This window comes from Malus domestica, chromosome 15 (genome assembly GCF_042453785.1).
Source record: "Malus domestica chromosome 15, GDT2T_hap1".
Classification (NCBI taxonomy): domain Eukaryota; kingdom Viridiplantae; phylum Streptophyta; class Magnoliopsida; order Rosales; family Rosaceae; genus Malus; species Malus domestica.
In genome coordinates, this window is record NC_091675.1 from 36,265,955 (window position 1) to 36,280,462 (window position 14,508).

At 35.5% G+C, this 14,508-nt stretch overlaps 1 protein-coding gene across 1 annotated transcript; it reads right to left on the bottom strand.

The window, feature by feature from the left end:
- Positions 1-765: 765 nt before the first annotated feature.
- Positions 766-5,221, bottom strand: LOC103401699 (iron-sulfur assembly protein IscA, chloroplastic). Its single transcript, XM_008340416.4, has 3 exons — positions 4,866-5,221; positions 2,460-2,678; positions 766-1,051 (listed from the first exon to the last, which is right to left on the bottom strand). The coding sequence occupies exons 1-3, from the start codon at positions 5,023-5,025 to the stop codon at positions 909-911; spliced, it is 522 nt and encodes a 173-aa protein (XP_008338638.3). The 5' UTR covers positions 5,026-5,221; the 3' UTR covers positions 766-908.
- Between the last annotated feature and the right edge of the window lie 9,287 nt (positions 5,222-14,508).

The window sequence follows — 14,508 nt, forward strand, 5'->3', positions numbered from 1 at the left end:
TCAAAACATTTGTGCACGTGTCCACAAGACGCTTTATTTTTCTTTTTGTTTTTCTACAATACGGTGGCCTATCTAAGGTCATTTGTAAGACGGTTTGCACAAAGATGTAAGGCTTTTAGTATTTTGGTTGGGAATTGTTATTAGTACTAAAAAAATCTTATTATACACTCCAAACTTTCTATATTAAGAAAGAAAAATACACTTGTGAGTTATGAGGAATGTAGAATGAGATTTTTTGAGTACTAATAACACTTCCCCTTTGGTTTTACAAAGTTTTTCTTGTTTGTGACGTGCAAGTTCTTGACAACATTATAAACAAAAAATCTAACATTCAAGTACAAATATAATGGTACGTATCACTCGGTAGTATAAGTTTTGCAAAATGGACCTGTTAGAAAGATTCACGAGATTTCTATATTCAAGATGTAATCATTGACAACTTACTAATGATAGTCTAGCCTCCAACATGTAATTTTAAAAACCAAAGAAGAGGTGATGTGTTGTTATACTTTAATTGCTATTACAGAGGTTGGGGGAACTTGATGTTTGATTGGGAAATCCATCTACTTCAAGCACATGGAGTAATGAAGTAGGAGGAATCTTCTGAGGGCAATGCTCTCAAAAAGGAACTCTCGTGTAAACCACACGAGAGTTGGTTTACACAAGAGTTCATTTTTATGCTCCAGATGACCGGAACAAATATTAACAAGAAGAATGTGAGAGAGTTACTGGGAAGAAATAAAATACAAAAAACTGGATGCAGACTTGTGCAGTAATGCAATTGACATTAATACGAGGTTTTAAGTGCATCACTGAAACATGTAGCGCAACATACTACGTTAATACACACTGGAAGTTTTCTTAATCATATTCTATTCATTCTATTCAAAGGTTCCATGTACGGCATGCTACATCTCTGCGGCAAAAGATTTACCGCATCCACATGTCTGTGTAGCATTGGGGTTCTTGAAAGAAAATCCTCCACCGATAAGAGCATCACTGTAGTCTAATTGCATGCCATACAAGAACAGGAGGCTCTTTGGATCACAAACTGCAAAACAAGGGGAAACCGGAGTTGAGGCATCCTTGGCAAGCACAATGCATAAGTTATTGAGAAAAATCCAAACAAACCCAGTGCAATGTAATATGGCATGGCATAATGTGTCAAATAGTCGAAATACAATCAATCACCCAGACAACAGAATGGTCAAGAGAGAATGTAAAACACATATACTTAACATCTTCTGCTCACTAGCTTTTTGTTGCATAAGGCCACATTAAGCGAGTAGATCTATTAGGCAAAGTGGAAAATGGTGCCCAAATCTTGATAAAATGGGGCAAGGAGAAAATTTGACTAGTTGAGAAGTAGTTGTGGAGATTTTCTTTGGAAAGGGAATACCTGTGAAATAATATCATCATAAGCAGATATTACCTCGCCAACAAATAGAGGTTGATGCAGGAGCCAAGGTCAGAAATTGATAATTAGTCTTTGTAGTTCCTTCCCTAATAAATGCAGTTTACACATGTACTTTGTACGCTTATTGTATTTTAGTCACTCTATGTTACACGACTAATGTGGATCTTTTGTGATTCATGTAACAGTTAACCTATTGAAAGGATACTGTGTAAGCTTTTAAAATCATTGTTAGTGAAAAGAAGTTCTGAATTTTCTGCTTGTGTGTGAGGCACAGCAACCTCGGGGTGATCCCAAGGCACCTTCCATGTGATGCCAAGGTGTGGTGCCAGAATTTTTCTGTTTGTCTGTTGGAGTAATTCCAATACACCTTTGTGTGATGCCAAAGGCTGAAGTGAGTCTAGATGTCTACCATGTTCCTAACTATTCCTATTGTCCTGCATCCGATTGCAAACCATTGTTAAGATGCCAAAGGCCAGAGTGAGTCCGGATATCTACTATATTCCTATCTATTCCTATTGTCCTGCATCAAAGGTTCAAATAAAATCCCTTAGAACTTCATGGGATTCATCTTTTCATGCCCTCCAACTTGTTGTGGGCAATGGGAACATAATTAGGTTTTGACAACATAAACTGATGGGGGAATTCATTCGTGATTATTATTCGCGTCCTGTGATCAGACATAAAAAGTAGATTTCAGATCTTCCATGAAAAACTGCATTGGGATTGGAATATTCAACATAGCAATGCTGGTTTTTAAAAACGACAGACTGTCAAATGTTGACATGAATACAGCAAGTCCTAAAGATAACTTTGTATGAAAGAAAGAAAGTGTCTATACAGTTTAAGATATTCATGAGAATGCTTCAACATGCACCCTCAGGTAAATGGACAATCAATCGGTCATCTACAAGGCTACTAAAATTGAGAGTGGAAGTCGTGCAGTCATAACACTAAAATACAACAAGTAACACACAGATAGATTATCTGTCACAAATAAGCACCTGCCTCACATGACAAAGAGAACGAAAATATACAGACTTACCCATAATCAAGCCATTATATTCAATGATAGAATCATCTGGCCTTGCATTTGCTTTACTCTCGAAGTCCATGGTATAAGACATGCCTGAGCATCCACCCTGTTTAACACCAATTCTCAAGCATAAGTCTTCGCTGCGTTCAGATCTCATCTTATTGAAGTGCTTCAATGCGCTGTCTGTAAGTGAAATTGCAGGTGTGAGCCCCTCGGTTTTTGGCACAGCTGAAACACAAACAAATCTCAGTACCATTGGATTATGAACCAAACGTAAAAATCACTGGAGAAGAAACTGTCAAATTATCAGAGAGAAGGGCCAAAGGCTCACTTTCAACAACATTGATATTGTCCCAACTTGGTAATTACCCAGTGCCTAGTCCGCCAAGTGTCGGGTTTTATCCACCGAACTAAAAATCCCCGCCTAGCGCCGTCTAGGTTAGACGGCGCTAGGCGGTTGACCATCGCCCCAATTAATGCCTAGGCGTTTGAAAATTAAGAAAGGGCGCCTAGACCTGCTAAGGCACCCGCTTTGACGGCCCAGGCGCCCGCCTAGTCCGCCCAGACCTGCCTAGGCACTAGCTTAGGTTGCTAGTTACTTAGACAGAAAATAGATAACTTTCATTTTGCATTTTATTTTTTCAATAAATAAGAGACTTGTTGAATACTTAAATGAATACACATTATATGCATGTTCCCTATGTTTTCATTATGTTCCAATACTTCATAATATAAATGTTATATAATGAAATTATATATATTTTAAGTATAAACAGACACTTATTTACACGAAATATAATAGATTTACTTAAATCCATCTAGTCCGCCTAGGCGCTAGGCCCCAGCTTACCGCCCGACTAGCAACTTTTAGAACCTTAGTTTTATCACAAATGACCTCTGTATTAGTTGGAGTGGGATTGAGATATGTTGATGCACAAAACCGGAGGTCTTGGAACAACGTAAATCTGACCGTGAATCTGCAAGAAAAGTAAATAACATAAGATGTATTGTGGTTCACCCCAATGTTTGGGCTACGTCCACACTGATATTGTATTTCTGAGAGGATTGTGAGGGAGAATGTGTGAGAGCCTTTGTCATGAGATTGAGGCTTTGAGAGGGGATGAGAGGGCCTAGGAATTGGCCTCTTCCAATTGCGAGGGTGAGGAGTCCTTTTATAGAACAAAGGCTCCTCACTTATTACATATTTGCCCCTTCCTTTATTACATAATTACATTTAAGTCCCCCGAGTATTTATACGAGATCTAAATACGGAGGCCCTAAGTATGATATAAACAGTAGTCCCCCAAGTCTTCAAGAGAGTCTTTTGGCTGGAGACTTGAAATTCAGTCCATGTGCGGACCGAAGTAACTAGATGTCATCTAGAGCTGAATACTCGATATGAGGCGGCGCTCAATGTGAAATGAGGCTTAACTAGATGTAGCACATGTTGTGAGGTTGCTCGGCTTGTGGCTTATGTTGCCTTGGTTAGCTCGGCTTGTGGTGTTCAAAGGTAAGAGAGTCTCTTTTATAGAAGAAGGGCTCGCTCCTCAATACATAAATATGAGCTAGAGTTTGATGCTCTCTAATGATGGTGAGGAAGTTCCTTTTATAGAATAAGGGTTTGCTCCTCAATACATGAATGTTGGGCTAAAGTCCCCCAAGTATTTTTCATGAGGCCCAGTTGAGGCCCAATATATGGTAAATAATATGGAGATTTAAATGTAATTATGTAATAAAGGAAGAGGCAAATATGTAATAAGTGAGGATCCCTTATTCTATAAAAGGGCTCCTCACCCTCACAATTGGAAGAGACCAATTCCTAAACACTCTCACCCCTTCTCAGAGCCTCACTCTCATGACAGAGGCTCTCACACTCTCTCCCTCACAATCATCTTAGAAATACAATATCAGTGTGGACGTAGCCCAAATTTTGGGATGAACCACGATACATCTTGTGTTATTTACTTTTCTTGCAGATTCACGATCGGATTTACGTTGTTTCAAGACCTTCGGTTTTGTGTATCAACAAGATATTTAAACTCTTTTTTTTTTCTCAGAAATGATATTTCAACATAAACTAAACCTGTTTTATCACAGGACTCAACACAACAATCTCAAACTACACTCAAATCATTTCAACCAGAAGTTGGCTCAAGTTCAGCTAGTAAAAACTCTAGTTCACTAGGTATATAAGAGCATACCATGTACAAAACCCAAAATTCAAACAGCATCATTTGTACAACATGATTGATGAAATTGAAAAGAAAGAGAACACCATTTCTAACCTACTCAGATCAATTTCAAGTCAAATCGAATCAAATTCAAAACAGAAGCAAATTAATAAAAAAAAAAAAATTGTACCCACAAACTGAATGAGTAAAAAAAAAAACAAAGACAAATTTTAATACAAAATACCCGAAATTGAAGTTGATCGAATTGAAATGGGTTTTCTACGGCTGAGGCTGATCGACGAAAACCGAAAAGATACTGAGGTAGGAGGTAAGGAGGTTGAAGGGGCGTTCGCCGGCAGACGAACAAGAGATGGGCAGTGCGTGGTAATTGCAGACAGCGCCATCGTAGAAGAAGAAGTGAAACTGATTTTCTCGGGGTTTCCTTTTCTTCGTTTTCTTTATTTTATAGAATCGGAAAATATGTTGTTATATATCTGTGACTCAGGTTGGGAGATTTTGAACAGAAAGATCCTAGCCGTCGAATCATCTGATGGTTTTCGTTGAGTGAGTGATGCATTCAGTTGTTGCGCAGATCGATATAGGGATGGTATTTTATCGTTCAAAAACTCATGTACCAATTACCATAACAATTTTTTAATATAACAAAATATATTACTACTGTCGTGCCAAATTTTTGGTACATCGAATTTCGGAATGCAAATAGTTCGGTTGGCATGATATGGTAATGATAATTACTACTTTATTTGGGCTAAAATTTGATTTTTTTTTGCCCAACCCAATTCAAGGCCCAAACGTGTTTTGGCCACTCCCTTTGGGTTTCTAAAACCTTTTTATTTAATTATGAGAATTTTATAGGGATTCATTTAAGAAATAATAAGTAAATAGATGGAAGAATTGCTGAAAGAACCCAATATCCCTAAAAAAAATAGTATAAAGATTCCTAAATTTCATCTCTACGTTCTTTAAAATTGTACAAAAATTAACTTGATAGACGAAGTTAGGGAGAAAGACATCCCAATTTGATGAAGGAGAAGATGAGATGACTCCAGAGAGAGAGTCGCCGGAACTGGAGCAACAAAGATAAAGTCGGTGGTAAATGAGTGAAAAGATGAAGAGTCGCAGCGCAAGAAGACTTAGGTTTTTTTTATTTGGAAAGTAGAGGTTAGAGATTGAGATGATTGGATAAATGACTAGGAAAAAGAATATAAAGTGCATATTAATGATACTAATACCTAATTATATATAAATGAATAAATATATGATATAATATTAATAGTAGCGGTACGGTACGGTATACCACTAGTAATTGTTTTGAATGCCATTACTATACCAAAAATGTATGGTATGGTACAAATACCGTACCATTACTAATGGTACAAATTTTTTGGCACAACTTTTGTATGGTACAGTTGGTAATTCAGTTGGTATGATAATTTGGCAAAAACTTCCACCCCTAGATAGATACGGCTCTTATTCATTTTGCTAAACCTTTTTCATTTTTTAAATCAAAAATCAAGAAAAATACGTTTATGTTGTAGTCATATTTAGAATAAAAATGTAATTATATAAATCATAGAGTATCTAGTGATATCTTTGAATATTCCCTAAGTTAGATATTATCCTATTAGAGTTGTAATCCTATTAGGGTAAGATTTAATATATCTTACTATTATAAACAAAGGCACAATAAGGTGATATAACACACACCTCACAATTAAATCTCTCTCTTCTCTCTGGCCTCCCCCTCTCAATTCTCTTACAATTGTTCAGTAAATTAGGCATACAACATATTATTAGCACACTCTTGTCAGAAGCTAAGCAACTGAAGAATCGTGAAGGAGGCTTTGTCCTACAAAATTCAAAGGCTTTTATTTGTTTTCTACCAATCAGGTACACTTAGAATAAAGTAAGATATTTGAAATGTCCATGAAGCATGAAAACATTCTCCATGATGCATGAACCCCCTATATTTATATTTTCCTTCCGATATATATAGCTTTAGTATTAATGAAAAATGAAAAATGAAAGATGAACAAATGTGGATTATAAAGATGCTAACTCAATTACCACTCACTTGGCTCTGATACCAAATGAGGCGGAAGATCTAATGTTAATAACAATGATGACAATTAAACTAAGGGCAATAACTAGGACTAAATATGCCATGAAACCAACTGTTATAAACAAATAGAAAGAATTGTGATAGAGATTTTACTACACATGTAAATGGGCTAAAACTCCTATAATACTTGCAAGAATGATAAGGTTATTGTAGTATAAACGGATCTCGCAAGGTCGTTCTCTACAGGGATTATTAAATAAATTGAAGCAAATCAAATTTCAATTAATTGTTGTAAAGGAGAAAATTGAGGTGATTGATTTTTATGGCCTAATTTAATAAAATGAATTTAACTAATATAAATAAGACAATCTGCAATATTAAAACTGGAGGGAAAAGAAAACAGTTTTGGAGAAATCAAATTAAGAAAGCACTAGGGTTCCACCATCACTTAGCAATCTCATGAACTTTTACTAATTACTTATGATCTACACATGCCACTTTGAAAGTTAGATTTTTCTTATTCATATTTTACTTGGAACCTCAAACATAGAACATATATCTAACATGCAACTCGTCCGGACGTTTGGATCAAATCTAAATATGAAAGACTCATTATGCTCTATGAAAACCCTTTGAAAAACCATGCAACCCTTAAAACGTGATGTTCATCCTAAGTGAAATTACAATTATTAATCACAAGAAGCTAGCGTTAATTTCAGGGAACCTTTCGACCAAAATTGCATCAAATTACTTTTCTAAAGATCCTAATGGTGATTAGGCATTAAGAAAATTAGATAGTTTAAACCAGTGATTAATAATTCAAAGTGTGCATGTAATCAATCATAAGCAATTAAATAAAAGGGAACTTTAACGAAAATCATCCGGTACTGTTCACTTTAACGAAAAACCACATTTTTACACTAAAAAGTCAATCCTGGTACTATTCACTTTACCCTTTATTTTGTCCTTATCATTAAAACTCAAAGTTTTCAAGTCATTTTCATTAGTTTTCCTTAAATAAAAATCACATATTCATGCTAAGGCTTAAGGCTTCGCTTTAGCAAAAGAAATTAGTTACACATAGGGGTGGGTTCGGTACGGTTACCGTACCAAAACCCTCGTACCAATTGCCGTACCAAATTTTGGGTTTGGTAAAATCTATTACCATTACCATACTAAACTTTCGGTATACCGAAGTTCGGTATTGCCAAATGTTCGGTTGACATGGTATGGCAATGGTAATTGCCACTTTATTTTGAGACAAAATCTGTTTTTGCTTTGTTCAACATTTCATATTTTGTGCCTCTGTAATAAAACAAAGATATATAAACCAAATGCATAGACAGAAGAAAATTCTCATAACAAGTGCCCAAATGGATTTTGGATTTCCACCTTCAAATGGATTTACAGCCGCATGAAATGTTGACGAATTACTTGAAAATTATAAGCCTAAAACAAAGAATGGAAACATAAAGCAGTAATTTAAATTGTAGCCTAAATTCATCTATTATTCATCATTCATAATTCACACACACAATAATTCAAATTATGCATCAAAATGAAAATTAAGTTTGCAATCCAAATAGAAGTTACAAACCAAAACAAATAGAAGTTAACAATCCAAATAGAAGTTAAAGTTTCAAACCAAAGGAAAATTGAAACTAAACTTCAAAAGGTAAAATTCATTGATCAATTCTTCAAGTTTAAGATGTCGAAGCTTTTGGATGAGGCATTGAACTTGTAGAAGATTGAGTTTGTGTCAAGCCTATATTACAAACGAAGAAAACATATTAGTAGCAAGAAGAATTAAAGTTGAAAACCATTTAACAAACAAAGAAAATATATTATAATTTATAAATATGTGTTATATTATAATTATATATTATATAATTTATATAAATTATATATTATATTATATTTTCGGTACGGTATGGTAATACCGTGGTAATGGTATCCATTACCAATACCGTACCACGAACTTTCGGTACGGTACAATACCGTACCATTACCGTTGGCACAAAAAATTTGGCACAAAATCGGTATGGCACGGTTGGCAATTCGGTTGGTATGGCAATTTGGCAAAAAAATCCAGCCCTAGTTACACATATTCATAATTGAAATCATAGGAAATATTATGAAAAATAAAAAGAATGAAAACACCTTAAAGTAGAAAATCTCAAAAAACCTTAGCAATTGCTCTATGTCTCCAAAGTTGCATAAAAGAAAGCGTAGAAAAAAAAACTAAGAACGGCAAAGCAATATATTTGCTAAGCCATCCACAAGCCCTAAAACATAGGTCTCTTATTCCAATTAGGAAACTAAGAAAAATAATAAAATATCTTACAAAATAAAACCCTAATTAAACTAAGAGAATCTGCTAAATACTTGTCCAGCCACGTTTTAGCCTCAAATCTCCTCCAAATCCGGCCCAAGATAGCTTTTTTTTAAAGATCAAGATGTTCCGAACACATCTCCAGAAGGTCACGAAACCATCCGAGGTCTTCTTAGGCTCCAAAAATGCTATTTAAGCCCATAAACGTCATTTTCCAGTACCGCGCATCACTCCTTTATTTTATTGACAAAAACTAACCGCTTGGTGGAAAAATCTCAAATTTTGATATGATCAAGCTAAGTAACTCATAAACGTCCTCCAACTGGAATTACTCCAAAATTATTACTCCAAAATTCGTCCATTTGGTCATGTTTCGCTCCAGAGGAAGTCAAAAGTCCTATATTAAAAATACAATTCAAAGTATCAAAATTCTTCCAAAATATTAACCAAAATATACTAAGAATAGGGTAAAATATATAATATAAAGTCTACTCATCAAATTGAACAAATGATTGGTATGTGTTTACCTTGAATTTGAGATATTCAATGAATTAACTATGAGTAAGGATTTTATGCCATTTAAAATTAGTTGTTATGAAAATATTCTTCATAATGAAAGTAATGAATTCAAAATAATAATGCAAATATAATTTGAAAATAAGTTTTATTGCAAAACTTACACTGGAACTTGCAATTGATTTACTGACGATTGAGTCAGCAAATAAGAAAATGACTAATGAAAAAGATATTGGTGCACACATGCATCCTTGACATTTGAAAATTAAAAATGTTTACAATTTTTGATTTCTTTGGGTATAGTGTGAACTCAAATAAAGCTTTTACTAAGAAATTGTGGAAATTCCAAACTTGAAACTTTCTCCTCTATAGTCCACCTCTTATAGACTTAGAAAAGGAGTTGGATGATGACTTACTTTTACTATTGATGAATGATGACTTGCTTTCACTATTGATGAACAATGAAATTTGTTGGAATAATTGCTATTTTCACTGTAGAACATGGATGATTGAATGACTCCAAACTTTGTCAGAATCATTGGTGCGAACAATGCCTGAACGTTTAACATGGTGATTTTGGAAAGATGACTGAAGTTTTCTCGTGACGTTATGCAAATGGGTCCTGGGAATTTTGGTAGTTGACCCATTTGGCTGACTGTGTTTTTTGGCTTGTTGAGTTGGCTGGTTGCTGTGAGGATACGTCTAAAGATTCGGATTCTGCAGCTTTTTCTTCTTCTTCAGTATGGAGTATCGTTGCTTCTGCAAGTAATTGTCGAGCTAGGTCTTTGAGTTGGTTGGCTTTTTCTTTGCCTTTTTAGCCGGTTGACTTAAATGATTTGGTTGTTCCTTTGAGTGATGATGATAGACTAATATCCGATAAAGATTTTTCCGGGATGGTTGGTAGAGATGGATGTGCTAGATGTGCCGGAATTATTGGAGATGGAGTAATGGAAAATTCTGTGAAGACCAGACCGATGGTCTTTTGATGGTTGAATTTATCCCATCACTTAACTGATCTGGCTCTGTAGACTTCACTGGTTTCGACTTCATAATTCCACTTCATGATCCATGAGACTTTGTACTTGGCCATGAATATTGGGAGAAGTGTAATTCTGTAGTTGAATCGGCTTCTGTCAAATTTCTTCTGGAAACTGGTGGAGAGGACCTGCATAAGCTCTTCTGGTGGGAGACTGGTTGTTGGGTCGTGAATTGACCACCATTTTAGGAACCATGCAGGAAAATTTAATCTGAAACTCTTGTCAAAATTAATGAACCATGAATGACTAAAATCTTTAGTTTGATGGAGAAATATGTTAGTCAATGCATCAATATAATCAAAGTAATTGTAATGGTTATTGGAAATGTGGACATATTGGGTATGAAGAGGTTTGGTTTTGTAAAGGGGGATTCCTGATTCGGTTAAAAACCTTCCAATGTAGAGAGAATGGTAGAGGATTTTGTTTTCTTGAGTTTTGCTGTAGAGATGTTTGATTGAAATGGACTCGATTTTACCGAGGATGGCTTGATAGTATTATATTGTTTTATGTGGTTTTGTAGGATGATAATGGAAATTGGGTGGAAAGACTATTTTGGCTAATTTTTCTAGTGCTTGTTCTTGATTGAGATTGAAAGGTTGAAAAGATATTCACTAGGGTTTTTCTTGACATATGGTGATGTTTTGGTATAACTGATTGGTTGGGATGATGATGATTGGTATGTTGAGGTTGAATAAGGATCATATTGACTGACTAATGCTGTTTGATAGTTGGGATGTGGTGTTTGGTAATTTGGCCTAAGGTTGCCTAATGTGGAACCTAAAGGAGTGAAACGGTTGGTAATGATTAAGGTCGATGAAGAATTTGGGTTTGATTCTTGTTTGACTGGTGGTGGTGGAAGAGTGGCTGGAAGCCTCATCTGATCAGGTCTTCTTGCTGTCATTCTTCCTCTGCAGAAATTATTTGGTTAGGAAATTAGGGATGCAATTTAGACTACCCTTGATGTATTCAATTTCAAAATAAAAAATACTTAACATAGCTTGCCATCGTGCAAAAATTTGTTTTGATGCAATATTTTGAACATCTTTTTGTAAAACATGTTTTGTAGATTTGCAATAGACTCTGACTAAAAACTTTTGATTTAATAAATCATCTTGAAATTTGCTAATGTATAATACTAAAGATAATATTTCTTTCTTAATAGTTTATAATTACTTTGTGCTGGATTCCATACTCCTGAATGGAAATGAACAATTTGTTCAGGAGATTCGGAAGAGATTGATTGTTTGAGAATACCCCCGTAACCAATTTCAGAGGCATCCGTTTCAACAATTTTGAAGGAATTAGGAGTTGGAATGCTAAGATAAGGCAAATTCTTAACATGTGATTTGATTTGTTTGACTATGGAGGTATGAGTATTGGACCATGATGAGGGATTTTCTTTTAGACAATCAAACAAGTGTTTGCATTGTTGTCTAAGATGTGGATAGAATTCTGCAACATAATTTAAAGATCCTAAAATTTTTTGTAATTGGGTTTTGTCAGTGATTTCATCCGGGAACTTATCTGCAAATTGAATTACCCTATATATTGCTTGAATGGTTGACTGGTAGATATTGTATCCTAAAAATCTAATTTTGGTCTAGAATAACTTAATTTTGGTTGCTGAGACAACTAATCAATTTGACTTAATTATCATAGCAAACATATTTAGGTGTTTCCAATGCTCATCTATCGATTTGGAATAAATGAGAATATCGTCAATATAAATAATTGAGAAATGACTGTATTGATTAAATATTTTGTTCATAATATTCTGAAACTCACTGGGTGCATTCTTAAGACCGAATGATATTACATTCCATTCATAGTGACCAAAAGAAGTGACCAAGGTATAAAATATCGATGATATCAGAAATATCGGTAGTCCAAAAAACACGGAAATATCGATGGAAATATCGGGATATTATCGATATCGATAAAAATTGAATAAAAACCATGGAAATTGTAAGAAAAACTTGGAAATTTTTATTGAAACTTTGCAGGATGTTTATTTAGTCTCCTAATACAAATAGTTAAGCTTAGGGCTTACCATCCTGATTATCTGATCAAGTATATTCGACTGGATAATGCTTACGTCACAGATTTTTGACAATTATTGCATGTCAGTAGGGATTGAAGTTGAGCATCCTATACCCTATGTTCACACCTAAACCAGCTTGGCAGAAGCTTTCATAAAGCTCTTTTAATTGATAGCTAGGAATTTAGTTATGCAAACCAAACTGCCGATATCTACCTAGGGCTATGCAATATTCCTCGTAGCTATGTTGGTTTGCTTGAGGCCCATAGCTACGCAACCTCATTCACCATTACAGTTGGTTACTGGATACGACCCTAACGTTTTGCATTTATGTGTGTTTGGGTGCATAGTCTATTGCCAATAGCGCCACCACTACATACCAAAATGGGCAATCAGAGAAGAATGAGAATCTATGTTGGTTATGATTCGCCATCAATTATTCGCTACTTAAAGCCCTTGACAGAAGATCTCTTTACTACACGTTTTGTAGATTGTCGATGAGACAGTTTTCCTGTTGTTAGGGGGGATAAGAAAACTAACGTTCATGTAGAATGTTGCGAATTATCGTGGTATACTCCCACTATGTCTCATTTAGATCCCTGTACTGACCAGTCTGAAACTCAAGTGCGTCATATTCTAGATCTTTAGAGCATTGCTCAAAGCATATCAAATGTTTTTACTGATCTAGCAAAGGCGATGAGATCACATATACCTGTTGCAAACGCACCTGTAAGGATTCACATACCTAGAGTACGCCATAGTAACGCCCTGGAAGGTTGAACCGTCCCCAAGCATAAGGCGGCCGCACCTTTCATGAGGCATGGTACATTGGTGGCTAGCCAATCATTTGCTCCTACCCTAAAACATGGCAGACCTTATGGTTCAAATGATTCACAATCCCGGAAGAGGAAAACGACACAAACTAGTGACCTTTGTCTGAATCCGGCCATTGCTTACTTATCTGTTCCAATGCATGAGGTTATTTTAGATTACAGTGATCTTAGATGAGACAACTCGGCCTCCCGAGAATAGCAACATTTTGGTCAATTATGTCGTATTGGATGAGGTTTGGAATGGAATGAGATGATCATTGATGATGCATTTGCGTATACAGTAGCTACTGATATCATGCTTAGCGATGACATTGAATCACATTCTGTTGATGAATGTGAACATAGAACAGGTTGGTTAAACTGGAAACAAGCAATCTAGGTCAAACTCGATTTGCTTGCAAAACGTAAGGTGTTTGGGCTTATAGCTCATACTCCATCACATGTGAAGCCTGTGGACTACAACTGGGTTTTCGTGAGGAAGTGTAATAAGAAGAATGAAATAGTGCGATACAAAGCACACCTCATAGCACAAGGCTTCTCTCAATGCCCTGTGATTGATTATGATGGGACATATTCCTCTGTATGGACGTCATAACGTTCCGCTACTTTATTTGTTTGGTAGTTTCCAAAAACTGAATATGCAGCTTACGGACGTGGTAACCGCATATCTCTAAGGGGATTTAGATACAAAAATCCACATGAAAGTTCCAGAAGGAATTCCATTGACTGGTTCAAATAGTTCTAGACCACTGAACGCTTTCTTGATTAGATTGAGGAGATCACTCTACGGATTGAAACAATCTAGACAGATGTGGTATAACCGTTTAAGTGAATATTTGACAAATCAGGGTTATGTGAACAACGAACTATACCCATGCGTGTTCATTAAGAAGTCATATTTCAGATATGCAGTTGCAGTTTATGTCGATGATATGAACCTCATTGGAACTCTCGCAGAGTGTGAGGAAATTGCCTTTCACTTAAAATCAGAATTTGAGATAAAGGATCTTGGGAAAACTTGATATTGTCACAAAAGGTTTTGCAACAT

What these genes read in the sequence shown, in the direction of transcription:
- LOC103401699 (XM_008340416.4), bottom strand. Translation starts at nt 5,025, where the DNA reads ATGGCGCTGTCTGCAATTACCACGCACTGCCCATCTCTTGTTCGTCTG. An exon ending in TCGATCAACTTCAATTTCGG is followed by an intron (nt 2,679 to 4,865) that starts GTATTTTGTATT and finishes TTTGTGTTTCAG; the next exon opens with CTGTGCCAAAAACCGAGGGG. An exon ending in ATATAATGGCTTGATTATGG is followed by an intron (nt 1,052 to 2,459) that starts GTAAGTCTGTAT and finishes CTTGTTTTGCAG; the next exon opens with TTTGTGATCCAAAGAGCCTC.